The sequence below is a fragment of the Trichosurus vulpecula genome, chromosome 7, assembly GCF_011100635.1.
Source record: "Trichosurus vulpecula isolate mTriVul1 chromosome 7, mTriVul1.pri, whole genome shotgun sequence".
NCBI classification, from domain to species: Eukaryota; Metazoa; Chordata; class Mammalia; order Diprotodontia; family Phalangeridae; genus Trichosurus; species Trichosurus vulpecula.
Window position 1 is genome coordinate 155,156,949 of NC_050579.1, and position 26,685 is coordinate 155,183,633.

At 41.1% G+C, this 26,685-nt stretch overlaps 1 protein-coding gene across 1 annotated transcript; it reads right to left on the reverse strand.

The window, feature by feature from the left end:
* Positions 1-307: 307 nt before the first annotated feature.
* LOC118857685 (sodium-dependent glucose transporter 1-like) lies at positions 308-26,083 on the reverse strand. Its single transcript, XM_036768258.1, has 5 exons — positions 25,987-26,083; positions 25,660-25,919; positions 14,789-14,957; positions 4,658-4,774; positions 308-2,322 (listed from the first exon to the last, which is right to left on the reverse strand). Exons 1-5 carry the CDS (start codon positions 26,081-26,083, stop codon positions 1,073-1,075), a joined length of 1,893 nt encoding a protein of 630 aa, XP_036624153.1. The 3' UTR covers positions 308-1,072.
* Positions 26,084-26,685: the final 602 nt, after the last annotated feature.

Genomic DNA, 26,685 nt, shown 5'->3' on the forward strand with positions numbered 1-26,685 from the left:
CCTTCAAACTTAGGGAAAAATAATTAGTATAGAAAAATAAGGTACTAACTTTTCAGTAGCTTTTTTTTCTTTTAAATATAACTGTCAAGAGCATAAACTTCCCTATAACCGATGTAATTACTAATTAAGGATGTCCTCTTTAGACAATGACTGAAAGTATGTGAAACCTTCAGGCCACCAAATTCATTCCCAAAAGCATAGCCTTAAAGTGATTTTGTCATTTCTATCTCTCTTCTTTCCACTACTACTTTCCTCACAACCTCCCTTCTTTTTGGGAAGAATGGAATGGCTTCATCAACAACCTGCATAACTAAATTTAGTGCATTTTATTCTTTGGAGAATATCTCATTACCATACAAAGAATTGTACAGACCTTGGTGATCAAAGTCAAATACTCTCATTTTTACAAGAAAACTAACACTGAGAGAAATTGAGTGAATTTAGGCAAGATTATGGAGCTAATTTGTGGTTAAAGTCATAACTGCAACCAAAGTCTCCTGACTCCCAATGCAGGGTTCTTCCCATAACACCATATGTTTTCATTATTATCTGAAGCATACTCAATCAGAAATCAGAACCTATCATCATCATTTGTTCCAAGTTGAAGAGAAGTACAATTATCAGTACAGGTTAAAGAAGTTTTTCAGGGCAAGAAGTAGATTCTTTTATGAGGCTTTACAAACTCCTATGAACTAGAACTGGTTATTTCCCAAATCTACCAGTAGTTTCTTGAATTCTAGAAATTTACTCTGCTCTTCAATCACTCTCTTAATGTCTTTTGCTGGTAAGAAACTTCTTAAATATCTACGCCTTCTTTGCATCCTCTGAATGTAGAGGGCTACTTCACAGTAGAGTCACTTTACTAGTGACACCTGACCATACCTGACCTCCCTTTGTTGTCAAAGACTCTAGGCAGACATGACACACCAGAATTTTCCATTTTTTGTAATCAGAGCTAGAAGTGCCAAACCCTAAAATGTGTTTGAAAATCTGTTAATGATCTACTCTGATCTGCCTCCTTAAAGTCAATGGTTGTTAAAGGGAATCAATAACCAATCCATCTTTCACTCCATCAGTCATTCTTTTCCCTGTCTAGAGGGAGGGGCATCACAAGGGAGTTGCTAGTAATAACCAGAGAGGAAGTGAATGGTATGTTGCTTGACAAGAACTGGCTAGAGATTTCTGTGGGAGATTCTCTCAAAATTTTTCTAGATGTCTCTATTACAGAATTCCTCATCATATCATTCATTTCAATCATTTCAAAGTCAACTTTGTTCCATTCTTCTTCAGCACCCTCTTCTCCATAATCATCCTCATCCTCATCATTAAACCTAGAGGTGGAGAGTAGTGCTTTCTGGTCTTCACTCTTTCTACTTTCCTGAATCTTGCTATCAAGAGGTGCAGTGGCCAGTTTGTACATGGTAGGAAACAAAACTCCGGTTGCAATAGCTGACCCCAAAGAAACATACAGAATCCCAGGAAGATGTGGATATTTTCCTTGAAGAGATCCAACCACCACAGGAAGGACCATCTCTCCCAGGGAAGCACCAATTACAAATAAAGAGGCAGATTTTCCTTTAATGGTCATGTACTGTTCAATCCAGGCAACACCACTGGGAAACGTACTAGCCATTGAAGCCCCATACACTGCAGTTGCTACCCAAAGACAAATGTGGTTCTTATTGAAAATCACTAGAAGCAGGGAGGAAATCAAGCTGCCTGTATTGCTTAACACAATCATGGTCCCAGGGTGCAGACAAGTAGCAAAACAGATCGCCATGCCCCTGCAAGCAGCAAATGTCCCCCAGAAGGCAGAGTTCAAGCCTGCTGCTTGGCTTTCGCTCATGCCAGCATGCAGTGTTCCAAAAGAAAAAACATAAGAGCCATACGTGACCTCTGCTCCTACGTAAAAAAAGAAGAATATAAAAAGGAGCCCAATAAGGACATTCTGATATTTCACAGTTCGAGACTTCTGAGCAGCTTCTTTCGTCTTCTCTTGACTTGGAATTTTTTGGAAAAACAAAACAATAAAGAAGAAAAGCATCACCAAATTATAAGTTCCTATAAAAGCATAAGTCCATAGCAAACTCTTATTAGCAGGTATTCCAAATATAACTTCTAAGTCAGCAGCAGGTGGCAGGGTGAGCTCAGAGTAGTTTGACACGTCAGCTACCATGTGGTTTTCAGAGGGCACAGCACTGCCCAAGGCCAACTTGGCCAGTAAGGGAGCCAAAAAGGCCCCCAGAGCAAAAGTGAAATGCAAGGCCTGCAGATGTGGGGCTGCTTCACCTCTCCATATATGCAGGATGAGGACATTGCAACCTACAAATAATAAAAAGAAATATATTTTTGTGTCAAAAATTCTAAATATCTTAAAAGTCAATGTAGTAATTATCTTCAGAAGAGGTTCAGGTGTCAGAACTAGTATAGTACAAATATAAACTATAATTTGCTAAGCCAAGAGGAAGCCCAGCATAGAAGCCAGAGAGCCATTTTGGGAGTCAGGAAGATCTGGGTTCAAGTCCTGTCTCTGATCCATACCAGCCACACGGTCCTGGGAAGCTCTCCAAGGCTCTTAAGTTGCAGAAAAATCACTAATATGCATTGCTAGAGGGCGCTTCCTCATTTGGGGTTCACTGTGCCAATAACTTCACGAGTCAAGACCCACCTCCTGTCCCCTCTTATCTCCCAAAAGGTTAAGAAACCAAATGCCAAGGAAACTGGGGAAACTCAGGGAACTCTCATAGTTACAGAGCACTTGTGTATCATTTAAGCTTTAGAAATGAATTCTATAGACACGGTGAACATTGATATTTTCCTCAGTGAAACTAATTACAAAATGCCACGCTCTCTAAAGAATCAAAAAGGCCAAGGGACCCAAAGGACAATGGAGAGAGAGAGTGTGTGTACAAGTATTCTGAAGCATGTAACCAACAAATGGTACACAAGTGGCATAAAAGATGTCACCAAGCACATCCTTGATCAGAAAAGGATGTAGGGGGGTCATGGAGTGAGACAAAGGGAAGCAGATGGAGAGCTGTGCAGACTTAGTGCTGTGCTGATGACAACCCATCAAATAGTGAAACCATTCAAAGGCTAACACAGCCCAAAAAAAGGCCTACAGACAGCACAATGGGTAAAATCTCTGTGGAAGATTTATGGAGGGACAAGAACTGCAAAGGATGAAAAGGTCCTGGTGCTGGAAATGAACCTGATGGACCCATGTAACAACAGAAATGACAGAACAAACTGTGCTTCAAAGTAGAACACGCTCTTAGGTTTGTAATCATCAGATAACATTAAAGTTACTAAAATTCTCCATGAGACATAGCTCCAGACACCTATTTGAGGAAATGCTATTTATGCACATACCAGGTGCAGCATGAGTTTTTCAGGACATGAAGATCTGCAGAATCCTGCTAAGCCCATTTGAGGACCTACCAGGACCTTCTAACACCTTCAACTACATGATGGTCAAGGGATACAAACAGGTTGACAGTCTCTAACTCCTTACAGATGTGCAGACAAACTACCGACAGATGCAAGTCACCAAACTCAGCTAAAAGCCTCCAGGCATCATTTCCTACATCCTCAGCCACTACAATAAAGCAGGGGAGAGACAAACAAAAGAGGCTACAGTGTGGATGGTGGGAGAAACCATTTTACACGTATGCATGTGCACACACATGATACTAAAGAGGTATCTAAGGCAGTGAAAAGCTAAATGACTTGCCCGGGGTCACACTGCCAGCATGTGTCATCAACTCAGGCCTTTCTGACTCCAAGAATGACCACTTGAAGGGCTGCCACATGGGAAAATATTAGACTAACTCTGGCCCCTCTTAAAGATTGTAAATTGCACAACATTTACCAATTTGCATTAGGAGAAGGAGTTCCCTCAGTGATGAACCCTTATGCTGATGAAATCCTAAATCCAGCCTGCCCTTCTCCTAAATATATTACACATATATTTACAAATACACAAAATTAAACGTCAAAAGATTTAGTGGGTATCAGAGGTTAGCTAATTAGGGAAGGACTTAGTGGAGGAACATAGGAATCTTGGAGAAACAGAAAAAAAACAGAAAAAAGCGATAGGCAGGGCAAGGAACAGGTTTGGATTTAGCTCTAATTACCTTTGCATCCATTCCAATACAAGTATTCAATGCCCACCTTGACCATAATAGGCAAATTAATTAGTAATTAGGAAAAATTCAGTGAATCTAATCTGCTTACTCAGGCTCGAGATCCAAATGTTGTTTGGATTTTAAATAATCACTCCATACCATAACAATTAGGATTTACTACCTAAATGAAAGTTGCCTTTCTGTGAAAACTCCTGTCAAAGAGGAAATCTTCCCTCTCTGGGGGATCCTAACCACCAATGTCTATTGCTTATGAAGCAGGGTAGTCACAAGTCACAGCTGTAGGCCCACCCACCACACACACACACAACCTCACACTTGGCAAGGATTATCAGCATTTTTCCCCCTAGGTAAATAAGAACAACATTCTTTCCAGGAATAAGTGCCATGAGGGAGAGTAACCTAGTTGAGAATTAGAAAAAAAGTTTCCTAGACCGTTTTCTAAAAGAAGCTATCTTCTCTTCCCTCCCTCCTCTCTTCCACCCAGGAATAATGGCAGAAAATTCACTCACCTGTGTCTAACATTCCAGTAGAAATTCCAACGACTCCCATCATAACAACCAATAATATTGCTTGCTTGCAAAAGGGGACAAGGTAGAAACCAAGAGATGCCCCCAGCACTGACAGTCCTGAAAGAAAAGTAAAAATCAGATACAAAACACATATTCGTGGGTCATCACTACCCCAAAAACAATCACAACTAACATGCCTAAAAATTAGGTCAAAGTAAACTAACCCATATTGAGGATGAAGAACTCGAGTTGTTCTTCAACACAGCCAGCCATGGGAAGTCAGGAAATCTGGTTTAGAGAAATAAACTTCCACAATTAGAGAAATAAGTAAATTTCATTCTCAACAGACCATTTATTAAATTCTTTTCCTTTGAGCTGAAGATTCTACGGTGACTGCTGAGTATACATTAAACAATAACTACTGACATGCTAGGAAGGACAAGTCAGTGGCTCTAATAAACATAGCAAGATGAACAATGGAACTCTTTCTCTTAGCTATTACCTCGTGGGGCTCCAAATGAAATCCCAGAGCTATTTCACAGGTTTTCCTTTATCTAGGACACTGGCTCCAGTTAAGTTTATGAATTGGGGAATGAGTGTTATCAGTTGCCCCAAAATCTGGGCCACAAAACTATCAACAGGAACACAAAAGCTTCTTGTTACAAACTTATACTGAACAAGTCTGGTGAACCCACAGGATCACGGATTTACAGCTAGAAGACACCTTCCTTAGAGGTCCTCTAGTCTAGAGGTGTCGACCTCACTGGGCAATGTTGTACAATAGAAATAAAAACAGCTGATATTAATAACATAGATGATGTTACTTTGTGGCTTTCTAAGTCAATATGCAGCCAGCAGGGGCTCATTTCTATTTGTTTGACACTACTGATCTAGTACCATCCTGCCTCCAAATTATAGATGAGAAATTGAGGTGTAGAGGGGTTATGAGTGATCTGATGAAGATCGCTCATGTGAGCAAGTGGCAGTCCCAGGATGCAGATCCAGGTGCTCTGGCTTCCAAACTAATGTTCTTTCCAATACACCACCTGCACTGTCAAAAACTCACAGGGCACACCTATTGCAAAGGTTCTTAACCTCTTGTGCCACAGACTCCAATGGCAGTCTAGTGAAGCCTGTTGAGCCATTCTCAGAATGTTTTTAAACACATAAAATATGTAGTATTACAAAGAAAAAAAATATATGAAAATATAGCTATCAAAATACTACAAAAACAAGATCGTGGACTCTAAATTAAAAACCCCTCATCTAGTTCAACACACAGCTAGACAGTCATTCAGTCTTTCAACAGCCTCCAGGAACAAGGAACTCACTGCTACAGAAGTCAATTACTTTTAGGTAGCCCTAATTGCTCCCAAGGTTTTACACACACTAAACCAGAATCTGCACCACTAATCCACCTGCTACCCTTAGTTTTGCTTTTAGGGACCAAGCAGAAGAAGGACTTCCCCATTAAGAGCCTTTCAGATTCTCAGAAGGCAGCTGTTGTATCAGGCACCCTCCAAGTCCTTTCTTCTCCAAGATAAACATCTTTAGTTATTTTAATGTGGCCTCAGACAGCCTTGATTCCAGTCCCTCTGCCTATCCTAGTAGCTTTCCTCCAGATGAGCTCTCATTTGTCAACAACTGTCATCTAATGTAAATAAGAAGGCATAGGGGTGTGTGTGTGTGTGCTGAAAAATATCTCAATGTGAGCATCTGTGTGTTCACAATTACTGTCTAGGCGAGGCACTGTGAACATCTAAGTACTATTATCCAAAGACAGAATGGGCTGCCTTAAGATGTAATGGGATTCGTCACTGGAGGCTCCTTGATTATTTGTCAGGGAAACTGTAGACGGAATTATTGTTCCAGGACAGTGTGGACTAGAGAGCCTCTGAGGCCTTAACTCTGACATTCTGTGAAGCTTGTATCTCACTGTGAATACATTGTTTGCTATGTACCTGCATGCATAAGACCCTTTCTTAGCATGCGTATGGACAGTTCAGTTATATGTTAACTGGCTGTATATATCCAAGGGCATCTCAGTGTGTGTCTACGATAAAGTGCATGTGACAATATTAGAATGCATATGGATATCAGTCATACAGTTATGAATGTGACTTGTGGCTCATTTTCCTCAAATACTAAAGCATTCAGCCTGGAGGAGAGCTGGGGACTTTTGAAGATTAAATTCAATTTTCTCCTACATTTACTAAGCTCTTCTTGAATGACTAGCAGTGGACTAACTCACAGAATCAGAGAACCCCAGGATTTTTGAGCTGGAAGGGACTGGGGTGGCTATGTAGTACAATCTATATAGGAGAGGAATCCCCACTGTAACATTTGGGACAGGTGCTCAACTCACCTCTACCTGAAGACCTCCAAGGAGGAAGAACCCACCACCTCTGGAAGGAGCCCATTCCAATTTTAGACAACTCTAATTGTTGGAAAGGTTTTCCTGACATAAAGTCTAAGTTAACTTCATTGTAGCTTCTACCCAATACTTCTGGTTTTGCCCTCTTGGGCCACACAGGACAAATTCCCTCTACGTGACAGCCCTTTAATATTGAAGAGAGCTATTATATCTCCCTAGCCACCCAAGTCTTCAATTGCCTAGGTTAAAGATACCCAGTCCCTTCAAGTAATCCTTCACCCCTGTGTCATCTTGGATACCCAGTTCTGGACACTCTTCAGTTATCAGTGTCCTTTAACTATGGCACCAAGAAATAAACACAATTATGTACACGAGTCTGTCAATGAAGCTCAATCTTGCATTTGCTTTTTTTGATGGCCGCCCTATCTTTTTCATAACTGCCATCAAACATGCCTCCTACATCATGTATCTGTTTTGGTACCTAAGGATAATACTCAACTTTTAACCCTAATGAATTTCACCTTATTAGATTGAGCCCAATTCTCTGCCTAATCAACATCCTTTGGGATTCTGATTTGGTCATTCAATGTCTTAGATATTCCCCTCCCAGCTTAGGATCATCTGCAAACATGAAGACCATTCCATTTTTATTATCAATTCAAGTCACTGACAAGTATGTTAATCAGCGCAGGAACTAGCATGGATCCCTAGGGAACTGTCCTGGGAGAGTTCCTGCCTTTAAAATATTAACAACTATTCTTTAAGTCTAGCCCTCAGTCCTGAATACATCTGACTGCAGATTGTCTGATCCAGATCCTTCCATCCTCCCTACAATAACACTATGAGATATTTCAAAAGCTTTACTAAAATCTAGATAAACTATATCTACAGCATCTACTAGTTTGGTAATCCTGTCAGAAAAGGGAATGAGGTTAATCTGATGTCTGTTCTTGAGGAGGCCCTGTGGTGCAATCACCATTTCCTTATCTCTGCAGTGATCCATTCTCTCATTTTCCCAGGAATCAGCTAAGCTCACTGGCTGATACTCTGACTGTTCTCTTCTCTTCTCTAATCAAGCCTCTGCCCTTCTCCCAGCTTGTGGAACCTCTGCTATTTTCCACCATCTCTGGTATCACTGACAGTGGCTTGGGATCACATCTGCCAGTTGTTTTAGGACTTAAACATGTATTTCATCTGGTCCAATGACTCGAATTCCTCAAGGGCAGCCAGGCACTCTCTTATTATCTCTTGACTTACTTTGGGTATCAACTCCCTTTTAGGGATTTTTGTTCTGTGATTTCCAGTATAAAAGTCATTCTCCTCAGCAGAGAAAACAGAAGCAAAATAAAAATTAACCAGTCTTGCACTCTCTGCTGTCAGTTATCAGTCCCATCCATCCTAGAACAAAGGTCCCTAAGGTGCTTTTTCTTTCAAAATAGCTTTTAAAAAACATCCTTTTTTGATGTACTTGGCCTTTAGCTCATTCTGAGGTACTGCATTCCCGGCATACTTTTTACAAGACCATGTAAAGCTCTTAGGTATACCCTCTGTTCCCTGCTCCTCTAAATACCATTTGCTTTATTGGTGCCTCAAATGTAAAAGACTCCTTAATGCCTTTATGGACTTTATAACAGACCTGGAGAAACACACCTACCTGAAACAATCAGAAGACAATAACAAAGCAGCACATGAAGTGGATGAAATGAGATATTTACAAACCTTAATCCACTATATAAATGCAAGCTGTTGTTACTATTACGCAAAAATAACAGAACAATATAAAATGTATCCATATATCCTAAGTGAGGACTGAATAAAGGGTCATAAGATCAAGGGAGATGAGGATTAGTCAGGAAAGGCTTCATGGAGTTGAAGTTTGAGCCAGACCTAGGAAAAAGGAGGGACATAATAAGAGCAAAGATAAAGCAGGAGAGATTATATAGAATACAGAGATGGGTGGGGGTGAGGTGGAGGGGGAGTATTAAAGTTATGAGGCAGAGGGGCTGAGCCAAGATGGCGGCTGAAAAGCAGGGAATAGCATGACCTCCCTGCCAAGTCCCTCCAAAAACCTATAAAAAATGGCTCTGAATCAATTCTAGAACGGCAGAACCCACAAAACAGCAGAGGGAAGCAGGGCTCCAGCCCAGGACAGCCTGGATGGTCTCTGGGTGAGGTCTATTCCACATGGAGCTGGGAGCAGAGGGGAGCCGTGGGGAGCCGAGCCCAGTGTGAGCTGCGCAGACCAACCAGACCAGAAGCTGGGCGGAAAGTGCCCTAGCGCCCTGAATCAGTGAGCTGCGGCAGTTACCAGACTTCTCAACCCACAAACACCAAAAACAGCGGAGAAGGTTAGTGGGAAAAGCTGCGGGAGTGGAAGGAGTTCACGGTTCAGCTTCCAGCCCCGGGGGGGGGGGGGGGGGGGGGGCAGCAGAGGTGGGGCAGCTACAGCTGTTGTTGCTTCCAACCCCAGGCCCACCTGGTGGGAGGAATTAAGTGGGATCAGAGCAGGAGTGCACAGCCTGCTGAAGATCTAAGCCCAGTCCGGGTTGGGGGTTCTTGGGGAAGGAGCAGTGCTGGTGTGGCAGAGCTGGCACATCCCCCCAAGCTTGGAACATAGAACTCTTTAGTCAACAAGCAGTCATACCCCGCTGAAAAACTCAAGGGTCAAGTTAGTTGGTTGGGAATATGGCCAGGCAGCAAAAACACACCCAGATTCAGTCTCAGACCTTGGATTCTTTCTTTGCTGACAAAGAAGACCAAAACATACAGCCTAAAGAAGACAACAAAGTGCAAGAGCCTACAACAAAAGCCTCCAAGAAAAACATGAACTGGTCCCAGGCCATGGAAGAGCTCAAAAAGGATTTGGAAAAGCAAGTTAGAGAAGTAGAGGAAAAATTGGGAAGAGAAATGAGAAGGATGTGAGAAAACCATGAAAAACAAGTCAATGACTTGCAAAAGGAGACCCAAAAAAATACTGAAAAATATACTGAAGAAAACAACACCTTAAAAAATAGATTAACTCAAATGGCAAAAGAGCTCCAAAAAGCCAATGAGGAGAAGAATGCCTTGAAAGGCAGAATTACCCAAATGGAAAAGGAGGTCCAAAAGACCACTGAAGAAAACACTACCTTAAAAATTAGATTGGAGCAAGCGGAAGCTAGTGACTTGATGAGAAATCAAGATATTATAAAACAGAACCAAAGGAATGAAAAAATGGAAGACAATGTGAAATATCTCCTTGGAAAAACCACTGACCTGGAAAATAGATCCAGGAGAGATAATTTAAAAATTATTGGACTACCTGAAAGCCATGATCAAAAAAAGAGCCTAGATATCATCTTTCAAGAAGTTATCAAGGAGAACTGCCCTGATATTCTAGAGCCACAGGGCAAAATAGAAATTGAAAGAATCCATCGATCACCTCCTCAAATAGATCCCAAAAAGAAATCTCCTAGGAATATTGTTGCCAAATTCCAGAGCTCCCAGATCAAGGAGAAAATACTGCAAGCAGCCAGAAAGAAACAATTTGAGTATTGTGGAAACACAATCAGAATAACCCCAGACCTGGCAGCTTCTACATTAAGAGATCGAAGGGCTTGGAATATGATATTCCGGAGGTGAATGGAGCTAGGATTAAAACCAAGAATCACCTACCCAGCAAAACTGAGTATCATGTTCCAAGGCAAAATATGGACTTCTAATAAAATAGAGGACTTTGAAGCTTTCTCAGTGAAAAGACCAGAACTGAATAGAAAATTTGATTTTCAAACACAAGAATCAAGAGAAGCATGAAAAGGTAATCAAGAAAAAGAACAAGAAAAAGAAATTGCAAGGGATTTACTAAAGTTGAACTGTTTTGTTTACATTCCTACATGGAAAGATGATGTGTATGATTCATGAGACCTCAGTATTAGGGTAGCTGAAGGGAATATGCATATATGTATATATGTTTATGTATATATATACATATATATATAAGTGAATGTGTATTATGTATATATCTATGTGTGTGTATACAGGGTGAGTTGAAGATGAAGGGAAGATATCTAAAAGAAATAAAATCAAATTAAGGGATGAGAGAAGAACATATTGAGAGAGGGAGATTGGGAGAGACAGAATGGGGTGGAGTATCTCGCATAAAGGTGGCGAGAGGAAGCAGTTCTTTGGGAGGAGGAGAGAGGGAAGGTGAGGGGGGAATGAGTGAATCTTGCTCTCATCAGACTGGCCCTGAGGAGAGAATACCATACATACCCAATTGGGTATCTTACCCCACAGGAAAGAAGAGGGAAGAAGATAAATAAAAGGGCGGGATGATGGAGGGGAGGGCAAATGGGGGTGGAGGTAATGAAAAACAAACACTTTCAAAAGGGGACAGGGTCAAGGGAGAAAATTCAATAAAGGGTGATGGGTTGGGAAGGAGCAAAATATAGTTAGTCTTTCACAACATGAGTATTGTGGAAGGGTTATACATAATGATACACATGTGGCCTATGTTCAATTGCTTGACTTCTTGGGGAGGGTAGGTGGGAAGGGAGGAGGAGGGAGAATTTGGAACTCAAAGTTTTTAAAAACAGACGTTCAAAAACAAAAAAAAAAGTTTTTTGCATGCAACTAGAAAATAAGATACACAGGCAATGCGGAGTAGAAATTTAGCTTGCCCTACAAGAGGGGAAGTGAAAATGGTATGGGAGGGGAGTGGGGTGATAGAAGGGAGGGCTGACTGGGGAACAGGGCAACCAGAATATACGCCATCTCGGAGTGGGGGGGGAGGGTAGAAATGGGGAGAAAATTTGTAATTCAAACTCTTGTGAAAACCAATGCTGAAAACTAAATATGTTAAATAAATAAATTAAATTAAAAAAAAAGTTATGAGGCAGGCCCTGAATGCTAATCCAAGGAGCTTGGAAATACATTTAGTTATCATAAAACGTGCCTAGAGGCTTCAAAATCAAGAAAAACCACCAGCAGAAGCAAATTCTTGTCTGAATCCAAAGAGTCAATACAGGAATACCAACAGGTATCACAAGACCAAGACTCCGTTAACTAAAACAGGCCTGACAGCCCTGGTCAGATCCATACATTTTCAGTCTGGGGCAACACATTTCCTAAATCATATTAATAAACTGGAGGGCAACTCCAGGACAGCTTGACCAGGATGACAAGGGGAATTAAACCTGCAGCATGATGATCATTTGAAGGAACTGGGGTTGCTTAGCCTAGAGGAGAGAAGATTTCATAGTGGTTGGAGCAGTGGACTTAAAAGTCAAGAAAATTAAGACCCTGAATCATGCCTCTGACCCTTAATATCAGTGCGACCCATCTGTAAAATGGGGATAATACCAGCACCTCCTTTACAAGGTTGGTGTGAGGATTCAAATGAAATATGCAAAGCCCTTTATAAATATGAATTATTATTATCCAAATATTGGAAGAGCTGTCAAACCTATTCTTCCTGGACCCAAAGAGCAAAACTGGACCAAGGGGAGAAATTCTAGGGAGCAAGATTTCTGTTTAGCATAAGGAAGAACTTTCTAACACTTGGAAACGTCCAAAATTGGAATGGACTGCATTGTTATGTAGTGACTTTGGCATTCGTGGAAATCGTTAAGCAGAATACAAACGACCACTCATCAGAAATGTCATAGACTGAAAGTACATTTTGAGTAATATTTGCACTGAATGATGTCTGAGGTCACTTCTGATTCAAGATTTGGTTCTATTAACATTCATAACCCCTGACCCATATTTCAGCACAAGGGCTGATTTTAATTAAAATAGCACTTCTTAATCTTCATGGGCTATAAAATATAAAATCATCCAAACATGTATACTTTTATTGTTCATAATCATACCACATGTGCTGGAGCTTTATAGTAATATTGTACAATAGAAGAGGAAATTTCAGGATTTCTTTTTAATCCATTCAATTCTTTTTTCATTCAACTCTACATCCTTTACTTTTTTTCTAGAAAATCAAGCAAATGTACTAAAGAAAAAGCAATGAATTCTTCCACCCCTAACAAGAGTTACTGTTATGGTCACAAAAACTAGACTTTATAATATCACTGGAGACAGTTTCAGATTACAGGATCTGAGCTGTAAGATACCTTAAAAGGTCACCTAGTTCAACCTCCACATTTTACAATGCAGAAACTAAGTTCCAAAAAGTTTAAGTGAGTTACTCTCAGGGTCACCCAAAAGACTAAGGATAAACTTGGGCATAAAAGTACCATGGCAAGATGGATAAAAGGAAACAGTCTACTGATCTCTTAAAGGTATCCCTTCCATAGCCTTCAAACCAGTCCAGACCCTATAATAACAGTCATCTCTGTGGGAAAAATATGACTTTTAAAATTAAATATGATAAAATAAAATGTTAATAGGATTTACATTGACTTTCAAATGTTTTCATCAGTTAGGAAGAAAAGAAATGGTCTCTTATCCTCAACAATACATATTTCTATTTTAACTGTTAAATTCAATAAATAGTACATCTCATGGTTTTACTGTAGATTTATTAGAACTAAAATTTCCCATAAAATCTGAGGTATGCATTGTCTAACAAGTTAAAAGGCTTCACCACAGATTCAAAGGTAAGGAAGAAAGGTCTGAAATAAAAACTATGAAAAATTCCTTAATTGTCATAGGCAATATCATGGAAGAGAAGTCAGCAAACACCCATTCATCTTCCATCACAGCTAGGTGCTTCAGTCCCCAAACACAAACTACTGATGACCCAGCCTTGTCATCACAGAGCCAGAATGGGCATCCAGGAGGTTCTTTAGGTCTAAAGCAATCCCACCATATTGACCTTGACCCAGGATGGGATGTTTGGCCTGTAGAAGACTTATGGAGAACAAGATAGCTGTCTCTTAATTCTTGAATGGCTAGAAATGAATTAAAACTTGCTCTGCTTGGTCCCAAAAGGCAGAACTAGGAATAATGGGTAAATGTGGTAGAGAACCAAACTATCTTGATAAAGGAAGTAACTTGCTAACAACTAAAGCTGTCCAGAAATGTAAGACTGCCATAGCGTGTGTTTGTAGGACACTGGAGATCTTCAAGTGGAAGCTGGATAGGAACTTGCTGGGGACACTGCAGAGCTGAATCACATTCAGGTGTGAGTTGCACTAGGTGACCTCTGAGATCCCTTCTGATGCTAAGTATCTGTACAGTCCTGGATTAAAGACTGGATTCCACATAGTACCCAGGGCAAAAGTGGGCTTCTGGGCAGACCTAAGGATCCTGGACACTTCCTACAGGTGACTCATCTCCTCATAGTAACCCCAGAAGAAAACTAACTTCCCATCCTGGGAGGAGGATGTAGGAAACTCACCTTGCTTAACTCTCTTCCCAAGTTGCAATCACACAAGCTACTCACTAACTGCTTAATAAAATAAATGAACACAATACCTTAACACTATACATACACAGAAATATATAGCTATCGATTCCTAGGTTGATACTAACTTCCATATTTTTTTATTAGATCTCTTGTTTCACTGGTATAGGGAATTCCAAATGAGAAAACTACCTCTACCAATACAGTTCAACATCCCCTCTGCAATTTACAGTCTTAGAGAGCTGCCTGGGGCACTAGAATCTAAATGTTCAGGGTCATACACCTTGTTATGTGTCAGAGGCAGGGCCGGAACCAAGGTCATGTTGACTGAAGCCAGTTGTCTTCAGAGGCATTAATACAAAAATCATATCTACTGAAAAGTCACAAGATAACCTGTTTGAGGTGCTCTACTTACCCAAAATTAAATTATGATTCATGTGGTCAAAGAGAAATCCACCAATCACAGAACCACTTAGATACCCAGATGCACGGCCAACAAAAATATAAGAAATATCACTGAGGTTACGGTTCACATTTGTAGCCAAGTCTTGAAATGTAGGTCCTAATATAGCAATAGTCAGACCCTAGGGATTTAAAAAAAAGCCAAACATGAAACTTTACAATCATTAAATTATATGTACACCTATGTGGTCTGGACAATGGTCATTCTTTAGCCACTTGACTTTTCCTAGGTGAACTGTTGGGATGACCTCTTTGGAGGTTTCATTTAGGAGGTTCTACGATGCTCCTACTGTCTAAACCATGATATGCAGATGGATGATGCCCATCAAGCTGGTCCATCAGAACATATATTTGGAAGGATAAAAAAGCATCTGCTGAGCATTTACTATGTTCAAAGCACTGTGTGAAGTGCTAGGGATTACAAAGAGAAATCTAAGATCATCCTCACTCTTAAGGAACTCACATTCTTATGTGGAAGACAACATGGAGATTTCAGCTACAAGTTAGATAGACAGGCCCAGTACTGCTTGGGGGGAATGGCAAAGCAACTGTATCTTCTTAAAATGTCATTTTTTTCCTCAATTTATCTTTATTCTGAACTTAATAAACCCCAAATAAAACACACTTCCAATTAAATATAGGACAAAAAAGTACTGTACATAAAACTGAAAATCCCCCGCCCCTTTTTTTTTGCAGGGCAATTAGGATTAAGCTACTTGCCCAAGATCACACAGCTAGTAAGTGTGTCAAGTGTCTGAGGCCACATTTGAACTCAGGTCCTCCTGACTCCAGGGCTGGTGCTCTACTCACTATGCCACCTAGCTGCCCCTGAAAATCTCTATTATAAATCATTTCCTTTTCTAAGTATGTAATTCAACCTTTAGCTTTCAAAGGTATCTTGCTTATGTGCTTTCTTCTTGCTTATATGTTCCTTCTGTTCTCTGAATTTTTTTTAAAAAGACTCAATACCTCCTTCTTTACTTTTTCTACCCTTTCCCTATGCCCCCTCCACCTACCATCACCACTCCATCTCCTCCAGGAAAAAAAAAAAGTTACAAAGGTTCTACAAAAAAATAAGCAAAGTCAACTAAACTAATTCCCACATTGCCTGTATCCAAACATGTATGTCTCATTCTATATCCAGAGTCTATCAACTCTGTTAAGAGAGGAATAGCAGGCTTCCTCGTCTGCCCTCTGGAATCATGGTAGTCATGGCATCAATCAGTTTCAAGTTTTTCAAGGTTGTTTTTCTTGATACTGTTGTTACTATATACATTGTTCTTCTGCCTCTGCTCACTTCACTCTACATCAGTGCATCAAAGTGCTTCCAGGTTTCTCTAAAACAGTAGTAACAGTGGCTGCACTAGGATTACAAGATCTACAAGTTCCTGAATTGCCAGTCCTGTTTCTGATACATCATACCCTGATGCTTTCTAGTTCTGATGGGCAGCAAAATTTGAAAAAGTCCCTTAAAAAAGTAAACATACCTTGTTCTTTTGCTAGCGCATTTCAGTTTTCAGTTAGAGAATCCTGAAACAATGTTCAAAGTGAACAGTTTAATAATTAAGAATACAAAAACTAAAATTTCAATTATTTTCCCTTTCGTTATTTCTTATGTCAAAATAACATTGTATCACATTAATATACCATAATTTGTTTAGCCATTCCCCAACAGATGATCAGCTCTTTAGTTTATAGTTCTTTGCTACTGCAAAAAGAGCCGGTACATTTACATACATGGGTCTTTTTCTTCTTGTTTTCATTTCTTGCAGTATAAGAGGCCTAGTAGTGGTACAGTAGGGTCAAAGGGCATGTATAATTTAATGTCTTTTGTAGTATAATTCCAAATTGCTTTCCAGAATGGCCAGGCCAGTTGACAGCTCTATCAACCTTTAATGTTATTTCCACTGATAACACCCTATCTATTTCTAATGTTGCTAGTGCAGAGGACAGTGGAGGGGAGAATTTTCTTTTCCAAATCTTTAATACTTGTGGCTGCTGAAAAGCCTGTGTCTACAGCATCTGCTTTTCAGTGGAAATTGATCAGAAGCTAATGTTGGAGGTAGTGGGAATACTAGGTTCCTTCTCAATGGAGGCTCACCTTGATGACGGCTATAGGGGCTGGGATGGAAGCAAGACCAGTGTACACTGCAATTCCCTGTACTCTGGGTCTTGGACTGTCTCCAGTGGGGTCAAAGGGAAGGTGATAGTCAAGATGGGTGTGGTGGTTTGATTCCTATAGCACAAGCTACCTTCTGTCTCTCCATCAGAACGCTTTGCTTATTTAGGTAGGTTAGCCTGCCTGCCCCATAGATAGCAACTGATCACCAACTGACTGTGGTGGTGAGGATAATGGACCCTTTCTCTGTAAGAGTTGTACCCCTTGATAATGGCTGTGTGACCTGTGCTGCAAATAGAACTGGTGGTCTGCCAAGGCTATTCCCAGGAATAATGAGGTCAAGGTCCTGGCCTATTTGTACTGGGAACCAAAGAGAAGTGGATCCTGCCCTTCGATAGTGAGCTGGGTTGAGATTAAATTGACAGAATGGAGTTTGATGAACTGCACTGGGGAAACTATATAGAGCACTTTCTTTTTTAAATTTATTCTTTATTTTCAACTTTTTTTTTATTTTGAGTTCCAAATTTTCTGCCTCCCACCCCTCCCATAATCCATTGTGAAGACAAGAAAGACAATATCAGATATAAATGTGAAATCATGGTAAAAATATTTCCACAGCAACCATGTTAAAAAAATTAAATGAAAATAAAACTTAAGAAAAATAAAGTGAAAAAATTATGTTTCCTTCTGCACTTAGACTCTAACAATTCTTTCTAAGGAGGTGGACAGCATTTTTTATCATAAGTCTTTCAGAATTGTTTTAGATTGTTGTCTCAATCAGAATAGCTACGTCATTTACAGTAGATCATCACACAATATTGCTGCTACTATGTACAATGTTCTCCTAGTTCTGCTTACTTCACTAAGCGTAAGTGCATATAGGTCTCCCCAGTTTTTCTGAAACTATCCTGCTCATCATTTTTTTTTTACAGCATAGTACTATTCCATCACCGTCATATACCACAACTTTTTCAGCCATTCCCCAACTGATGGGCATCCCCTCAATTTCCAATTCTTTGCCACCACAAAAAGAGCTGCTACAAATATTTTTATACATATTTCTTTTTCCTTATTCTTTGTTCTCTTTGGAAAACTTAGTGCTATTGCTCATACAAAGGATATGTACAGTTTTATAGCACTTTGGGCAAATTCCAAATTGTTCTCTAGCATTGCTGGATCCATTTACAACTCCACCAACACTACATTTGTATCCCAATTTTTCTACATCTTCTTCAATATTTATCATTTCCCTTTTCTGTCATATTAGTCAATCTGGTTAGAGTTGGTACCTCAGATTTGTTTTAATTTGCATGTCTCTAATCAATGCATACTACTTTCAAGGGCACCAAGTTTGTCCCCCAAACAACTATCTTTGTAACAGCAATATCCTTCCAGTGTGGCTATATAACTGTGAATCATCTGAAGAATCAAAACTGAATGTCACCCAAGGAGCCATGGAGAGACACATGGTGGGCTTAAACAGAATGAAACAGATTAAGTACTATAAATTAAATGTAAGGAGCTGAATAGAAGGTATCATCAAAGAAGTATATGATCAGAAAAAGAAATAGACCATGATGTGGTGAGAGTCAGAGATAATAAATGATGGCCTGCACTGGCACTCACAAATGTCAAAAAAGCCAGAAAAATACTCCCAGAACATTGGACAGAAATCCTCTAGAGAACTTATGAGAGCACATGGATATGGGTCACATATGGCTGTTGTTGATGATGTTTGTCCTTCCTTTCCAAAGAGGACCAGTGACATCACAAGTGAGTCTTGACTTCAGCATGACTTGGATTTAAGTGAGACAGAGTCACACAAAGTTGTCAGGCTCACTCTCCCTTCCCAAGTCATCAAAGTCCAGGGGCATGACAAAAGTCAAGACAACTGGTGATGGCCCAGGATGTGGTGGAGGACCTTGGTGTCTTCAACATAGGACCAAGCTCTAAGCATACCACAGCATCTGCTGGATAGAATAAGATGTCAACGGATTACATCTGTACCATTGGGGGAACTATCCCTAAGGATAAAAGCACAGATTCATTAAGTATTCCTCAACAGTCCCTATTACCTTTCTATTGGATAAGTGAAAAAAGTGAATTGTATAGAAATTTACTGATTTATCTCAGGTAGGCAGAAAGTAACAGTGGCTACACTAGGATTACAAGATCTACAAGTTCCTGAACTGCCAGTCCTGTTTCTGATATACCATGCCCTGATGCTTTTCTAGCTTTGATGGGCTGCAAAGTTTGAAAAACAGTCCCTTAAAAAAGTAAATGTACCTTGTTCTTTTGCTAGTGCATTTCAGTTAGAGAATTTTAAAACAATGTTCAAGGTTAACAGTTTAATAATTAATAATACCAAAACTAAGTTGCAAATTATTTTACAATTATATGCAATTATCACATGATCTTAAATTTTAAGAATCTAAATTACTGAGAAAAATAGAAAAAAATTTTTACTTGCAACTTGTGATTTCATCTATGTAGGACATTATTCCCTCTGCAAGCAAGAAATCTAACCTAGTCTTAAACAGTTGCCTGGGGCACTGAGAGGTTAAGTGACTTGCACCATGATCATTTGGCTAACATTATCAGAGATTTCCAAAGGCAGGCCCCTATATACCTTATACTAGACACTTTTAAAGTATGAACAGCCTGCCCTGCAGCTCAATCAGTGTTAGACAATTAGGAATGATTTTTCAAAATGTTCTTCTATCAGATCACTTATACTTCAAGATATAATTTATAAGTACTGTAGATGTTCTGTCATAGACATCTGAATCTATATACCCAATAAAAATGCTATAGTCATCAAACTTCAACCAGAACCTAGTAGAAATAACCCAACAGCAATACACTTAGTTTCTCTTTTCTTCTGTGCATTTAAAAAAATTTTTTTTGCTCTTTCACTAGGCCAAAACTCTGTGTTTGTGTATTCTTGTATTCTAGAATTTGCTAAGGTAGTACACTTAATATATAAATGTGTGTTTTCAGAGATTAACTCCATTTGATCTCCAGTAGTTTTGCTGTGTCTTTACTAGCTACCTTTGGTTCTGCTCAAGATAATCTTTATTACTTCATTATCATTTGATAATTCATTTTGAAATTCTGAAGTTTTCTTCATGACTATGCAAAAAAAGAAGTACCTTTTGTTATTTTATTTTCCAAAGAAAGCTTTTAAACATTTTGGAAATTTTCTAAATACTATTTAAAGCCACTATTATTTCAGAATCTAGTAGTTTACTTTAAAATAAAGGAAAATTTGTAAAATATTTTCTTATATTTAAGGAGGGAGTTTTAGCTTTAAAAGGGAGATTAGAATTTCTTCTAATCTTAACAGCACCTTGTACAACTAAAGTTACCAAAAAAAGATGAAGCTGACTCATGAAACTGACAATTTCTTTCAAAGAAACTGGTTGAAACTGCAAATAAGAAATGAAAATATAACAAAAGTTATCTTCCCCTTTGCTTTCTAGATGTTGACAGCATGTGAACCAATGTATCCCAAATAAACTATGTACGATTGCTACAAAATTATGCATGGGTAAAAGTTAATGGTAGAGAGCAAGAAAGGTTCTTTGATATAGTTCCAGATACTACATTACAATTAACCTTTAAGAATCTACAACTTGTCAAATTTTGGTGTAGCAGTAAAGAATATCTACAACAATCTGAAAAGCCTATTAAAAATACTCCTTTTTTTTTTTTCCAACTCCCTACCTCTGATTGGAGAGCAGGGTCAAAAACTACAAAACCTCCATTCAAGGAGGGAACTCAGCATAGACATCTCATTTCCTGCCTGACTGCAGGACTTCTCTGACCTCCCCACCATTCCCTCAAGGTAGATAAGTTCCCCCAATCACCCTCCCTTTCAGCTTCCTTTTTTTCCTATTGTCATCTCCCCTTAGATAGTAAGCTACTTGAAAGCCAGGATTGTCATTCTTTTTTCATGTTTGTATCCCAGGCAATTAGCACAGGGTCTGGCAAGTAGTAGGGGCTTAATGTTTAGCGACTATTGACTGTATCTGTGATTTTCTTCATATTGCACTCGGGTCATTTCAGTCATGTCCAGCTCTTTGTGACCTCATTTGGAGTTTTTTCTTGGCAAAGATACTGAAGTGGTTTGCCCTTTCCTTCTCCAACTCATTTTACAGATGAGGAAACTGCAGCCAATGAGATTAAGTGACTTGTCTGTGGTCCCACAGCTATTAAGTGTCTTGAGTCTGGATTTGAACTAAGGAAGATGTGTCTTCCTGATTCCAAGGCCAGTGCTCTACCCACTGTTCCACCAAGTTGTCCAATTTCTTCACATACTTCAACCAACGCAACATATTAAATGCTGAGAAAGACATGAAAATTCAGCTCCTATTAAGTCAGATATTAAAGGGATTTGCCAAAATGTTTAAAAAGAAAAAAGCCATTCTTCTCATTATTCTTTTTGTTTTAGAAAGTTTTTTTTATTAAAAAGTTATGTTGGGGCAGCTAGGTGGCACAGTGAGTAGAACACAGGCCCTGGAGTCAGGAGGACCTGAGTTCAAATTCACCTTCAGACACTTAACACACTTTTAACTGTTTGACCTTGGCCAGGTCACTTAACCCCAATTGCCCTGCTTTTTCTCCTCCCCCCTCCAAAATTTATGTTAACATGTAATGAATTTATTGTCGGCATTTTTTAATGAATTAATAAATTTTAAAAATGTATTAATTTACTTATTAATTTCTTATACAGTAAATATCAAGGATGCAGGGGGTTAATTTTTAAGAATGTAAATGGTTCCTGTGACCAAAAAGTTTGAGAATTACTATAGTACACTATACTGCCTCTAATAAAGTATCATCTGTATGAAGAAATCAAAGCTATTTAGTGACATGAAAAAATGCTCTAAAGCACTACTAATTAGAGAAATGCAAATCAAAACAACTCTGTGGTACCAATTCATATCTATTAGATTGGTTAATCTGACAGAAAAGAAAAATGATAAATGTTGCAGAAGATGCAGGAAAATAGGGACACTAATACATTACTGGTGGAATTGTGAACTGATCCAACTATTCTAGAAAGCAATTTGGAACCATGCCAAATCAAAGTGTGCATACCCTTTGATCCAGCAATACCACTACTAGGTCTGTATCTCAAAAAGATCATAAAAAAGGGAAAAGGACCCACATGTACAAAAATATAGCAGCTCTTTTTGTGGTGGCAAAGAACTGGAAATTCAGGGGACGCCCATCAACTGGGGAATGGCTCAACAAGTTGTGGTATGTGAATGTAATGGAGTACTATTGTGCTATAAGAAATGAGGAGCAGGCAGATTTCAGAAAAAAACAGGAAAGACTTACATGTACTGATACTGAGTGAAGTGAGCAGAACCAGGAGAACACGGTACACAGTAACAGCAGTACTGTATGACGATCAACTAAGACTGAGCTCTCCTCAGCAATGCAATCATCTAAGACAATTCCAAAAGACTTACAGAAAATGCTGTCCACATCCAGAGAAAGAACTGATGGGGTCTGAATGCAAATGGAAGCATAGTATTGTCACTTTTTCCATGATTTTAATCCCCTTCTGTTCTGTTTCTTCTTTCACAATGACTAATGTGGAAATATGCTTTATGTGACTGCACATACACAAACTACGTATATGTTGCCATCTTGGAGCAGGGGAAGGGGAAGAAGAAAAATTTAGAACTTAAAATCTTATTCAAAAAATGAATGCTGAAAATTGTCTTTCCATGTAATTGGAAAGAATAAAATACTATTAACAAATAAAAAACTTAAAAAACAAAGTATCATCTGTACAAATATCTGTTTTACTACAAACACCTCTGTCTTCCTGAAAGGAAACAAAATCATTTGGAAGACAGTGTGATGCCAGGGAAATGACACTTAATTTGCACTTAGGGGACTTGGATCAGCATCCTGGTTCTGTTACTTCCTACTTCAGAGATCCTGGGCAAGTCATGGATCCTTTCTGAACTTCAGTTTCCTCATCAGTAAAATGAGTGATCTGGATCAGACCTCTAAGGTCCCTTTCTAATCAATGACCCTATTACCATCTATTGCATCTCTATCCTATACAATATGTATCAAACATAAGAAATACCATTCTGGATTACTGAAAGACTACTTTCTAACTAGAAAAGACACACAACGTAAACCTTTTTTTAAATCTTGCCTCAAAAAGCATGGTCATCAATCAAGTTGCATGTAGTTGCTCTCAGTAATCAGCCCCTTCCTTTTCTAACGGAGGAACCTGGTCACTGCTGTCCTCTGACAGCGCCTATGACTCCCAATTGCCCCCAAGACATTAAAAGTCCTCTTTGTGTCTCCTCATACCCTTCACAACCTGGCTCCCTCCCTCCCTTCCTTTAATTTAAGGGGAGACTCTGGCTCTGCCTTCTCTGTTCCCTCCCCTGCTGGAGAGGAAGCTCCGCAGGGGTCGGCACACAGGAAGCAGTTCCTAAATGCTAGTTGACTGATGGATTGATCATTTGATGTTTGGCTTTGCTGATAGTACCTCCAAGTGATTGATAGACTGGACGTGTCTGTTGAGCCAGGCCTCAGAGGTGATGGCAGGATACTTTCTAGAGAGGAAATTCCTAAAGGAAATATTCTTAAGAAGTTTGTGAGGATGGGTTTTGTCCCAGAGAACAAAGAGAGAGAAAGGGTCTCAGTGTTCTTTAAGGAGTTTGTAGCTTATGTTTAGGGGTCTCTGATTTCAAAATCCCTTCCTTGTCCCCCTTGAAAGGGCTCCCTTGGAGTCAGAAGAGCTGGAGATTCCGCCTCTGTAGCTCATCCAAGCACATCCCCCCCCCCCCCCCCCCCCCCCCCCCCCCCCGCCAGCCTCAGTTTCCTTTCTGTAAAATGGGGGTGGGGCTAGCCCTTGATCCTCTAACCTAGGCTGAAGACCCAGGGCAATCCTTTCCTAGCTCGTTGGGCTTCCTTCCCCCTTCCTCACAGGGTTATGATAGGGAGAATTCCCAGGGCACTAAAAGGTTTGTAAAGCGCTTCACAAATATTTCCTCATCTAGTCCCCAAAGTCAGCTTGGGAGGGAGGGGCCCTTTTTGTCCCTGTTTTGCAGTTGAGGAAACTTGAGGCAAGTCCGAAATAGTATTAGATCTTAGCATGTAACAAGCATTTGCGTTTATCTCCTTTCTGGAGAATGGGATGGGGGGCTTGGTCTTTTACCAGAGGTTTTAGGAATGTAGTGTCCCGTGGGATCTGTGGCTCTCCCCAGGCTGGCCCTTCCTCAGACCCGAGTGAAGTTGAAGCTTAGCAACTTGGGCCACAGAAATCAAAACCAGAACATTTGGGTTCAGTGTGATGACCCTCAACGGCATCTGGCTGTTTGGGAAAGGTAACTACCATGCCCCCCCCCCCCACCAAAAAAAAAAACCCTAAGACTTAATCAGCATTAAATATCTACAAAAAGTTACTTTAGGAAAAAAAAATTCTAGAAAGTTTTTAACAGATGTTATTCCTAAAGGAAGGTTCAGGAGAACCCTAAGTAACAGGCAATTTCCAGAGGAAATTGAACAATTCATTAAAAATCTTAAGGATCTGAAAAGATATCAAGTAACACTAGTTACAGATTAAGGTCTGGAAGGGCCTTAGATTCTCTAATCTAACTCCTTCATTTTACAGATGAAGAAGGAAAACAGAAGCCTCAGAGGTGCAGTACTCTGCCTGAGGTTAAACAGTCAGAAAACAAACAAAGCTGGTATTTGAATCCAAGCCCAGGTCTTCTTCCACTCCAATACACTGCTCAACAAGCCTCTAACCCTTGGCAGCCTTATCATTAATCTAATAATACACTCCTTGCCTGAGCTAAAACTCATCTTAGGTCTTGGCTAACAGTCGCAGGTCCCGAAGCAAGAACCCAATAACCCAACAACAAGATCCTGATGCAGTCTGAAGGGTCCCCAGAGTCAACTCCCTTATTTTGCAGAGGGACACACCTAATAAATGCCCCTAGAAGAGGCTTGTGTGGCTGATGGTGGAGAGGCATTTCCGATTATTCTTAGGGCTGCACTCCGGGGAAATACATTAATTCCAATGGGGGCATCCGGGGCTGGGGGGCTCTCACCAGAAACTCCAACAACCAACTAGGTGTCGGGGGAGACCAGCAGGTAAGGGGCCACATGAGGGCAGCTGAGCTCCCGGCAGGAGCCCCATGGAGTTAAGTGTCAGGTGAGCAGCTTGGGCAAACACATTTCCAGTCCTCATGCGCACGCCAGGACAAGCACGCTGGTAGGACGTGAGAGGCAGGAGCCTCGAGCTCCAGAGGGCAGGTCGTCATTTTGTTTGCTTAAGGTAGGTACAAAACACGAGAAATTGCAAGTGCACTCGGAGTAGGAGGAAATATCCCGGCAGGTTAACACGAACTGGGGAGAGGGGAGGTAAGAAAGCCAGGGGGCGGCTAGATGGTGCAGTGGATAAAGAGCACCGGCAGTCAGGAAGACCCTAGTTCAAATCTGCCCTCGCACGCTTACTAGATGCGGGACCCTGAGCAAGTCACACTTTTCCCATCTGTCAAATGGAGATAACAGGTGAGCCTGTGAGGACCCAATGGGACAACCTCGGTGTGTCAACTTTAAAGCACCACGTGAGCAGCAGTCATTTCAAGGTCCCCCCGAATACCCCGGGGTCCACGGATGCCCGTTTCACTTTCTCCCGCCCGGTCCCCGGCTCTCACCAGCCCCAGGAAGGCAGTGTACACCACTATGGAAGTGAACCAGCGCAGCGCGTTCCCGGACCCGCAACTACCGCCGCTGCCCCCGCCGCCGACCACGTACACCTCGGCGTCCGTCCCCAGCGCCTCCCCAGCCTCAGAGGACCCCGCGGGTAGGAGCCGCTTTCCGGCCGGGGCCGGGGCCCCGCCGGGCTCCAGGTCCAGCTCCTCCAGCTCTGCAGCTGTGCGGGAGAACCAGCCGGACCGACGCGGAGCCGCCGTTTACTGCGGTACGAGGCACAGCAGGCCGGTCTCCGCCGTCACGGCTTGGGTTCGGGGAGAGTGTACTACTGTGAAGCTGTCCCGCCGCCCGCGGGCTCCATCCTGCGGAGGAGCGCTGGAGATCCGCTAACTGGCCCACACGCTCCCTCCCGGGCTCACCGCGCATGCGCCATGCCGCCGCCTCGCTAGAACGCGCAGCTCATGTACCCTTCCCTACCGGAAGTTGGTAGAGTTGCTAGAGAGACAGGACGCCGCGCTTCCGGTTTTGTCGTCACGTCCAAGTCCCGCCCACATAACGGTTACGGACTCTCTGGTTTCCTTAGACCTTTATGGCTGCTTCCTGCTGAGGTCAAACTGTTTTTCCCGAGGAGGAGCGGACCACACCGGGGCTGCCGCTTTGTTTCCGGCGGCCGTTTGTCAAGGCTAGGACCGTGACAGGGACGAGAGAGCAAGGATAGGTTCGGCCCGGGGAGAAACAAGGGGGCGTCTCAGGAGACCCTGAGAGAGAGTAGGGGACCGGAAATCCTCCCCCACTTCCTCTTCCTTCCTCCCTCCAGGACCGTTCAGTGCTCCTAGGATCGACCTCGGCACCAGAGCCGAGGCCCAAAGTGTTCCTCTGTGCGACTGGACGGAAGAAACGTTTAAGAAAGCGCCTGCCTTGAGCAGTGGGAAGGCCGTGGACTTTGGTGTCGTGGCCTGGTGAGAAAAGGAATAAACTTTGAGTCACCGGACCAGAGTTCGAATTCGGGCTCTCTCCCTTTCCTCCTG

Excerpts from the sequence above, each read along its gene's own strand:
- LOC118857685 (XM_036768258.1), bottom strand. The coding sequence starts at position 26,083 with ATGCGCGGTGAGCCCGGGAGGGAGCGTGTGGGCCAGTTAGCGGATCTC. Across the intron at positions 14,958-25,659 it reads ACACTGCCTTCCTGGGGCTG|GGTCTGACTATTGCTATATT; the intron begins GTGAGAGCCGGG and ends TTAAATCCCTAG. Across the intron at positions 4,775-14,788 it reads GAATCATAATTTAATTTTGG|GACTGTCAGTGCTGGGGGCA; the intron begins GTAAGTAGAGCA and ends CTTTTCTTTCAG.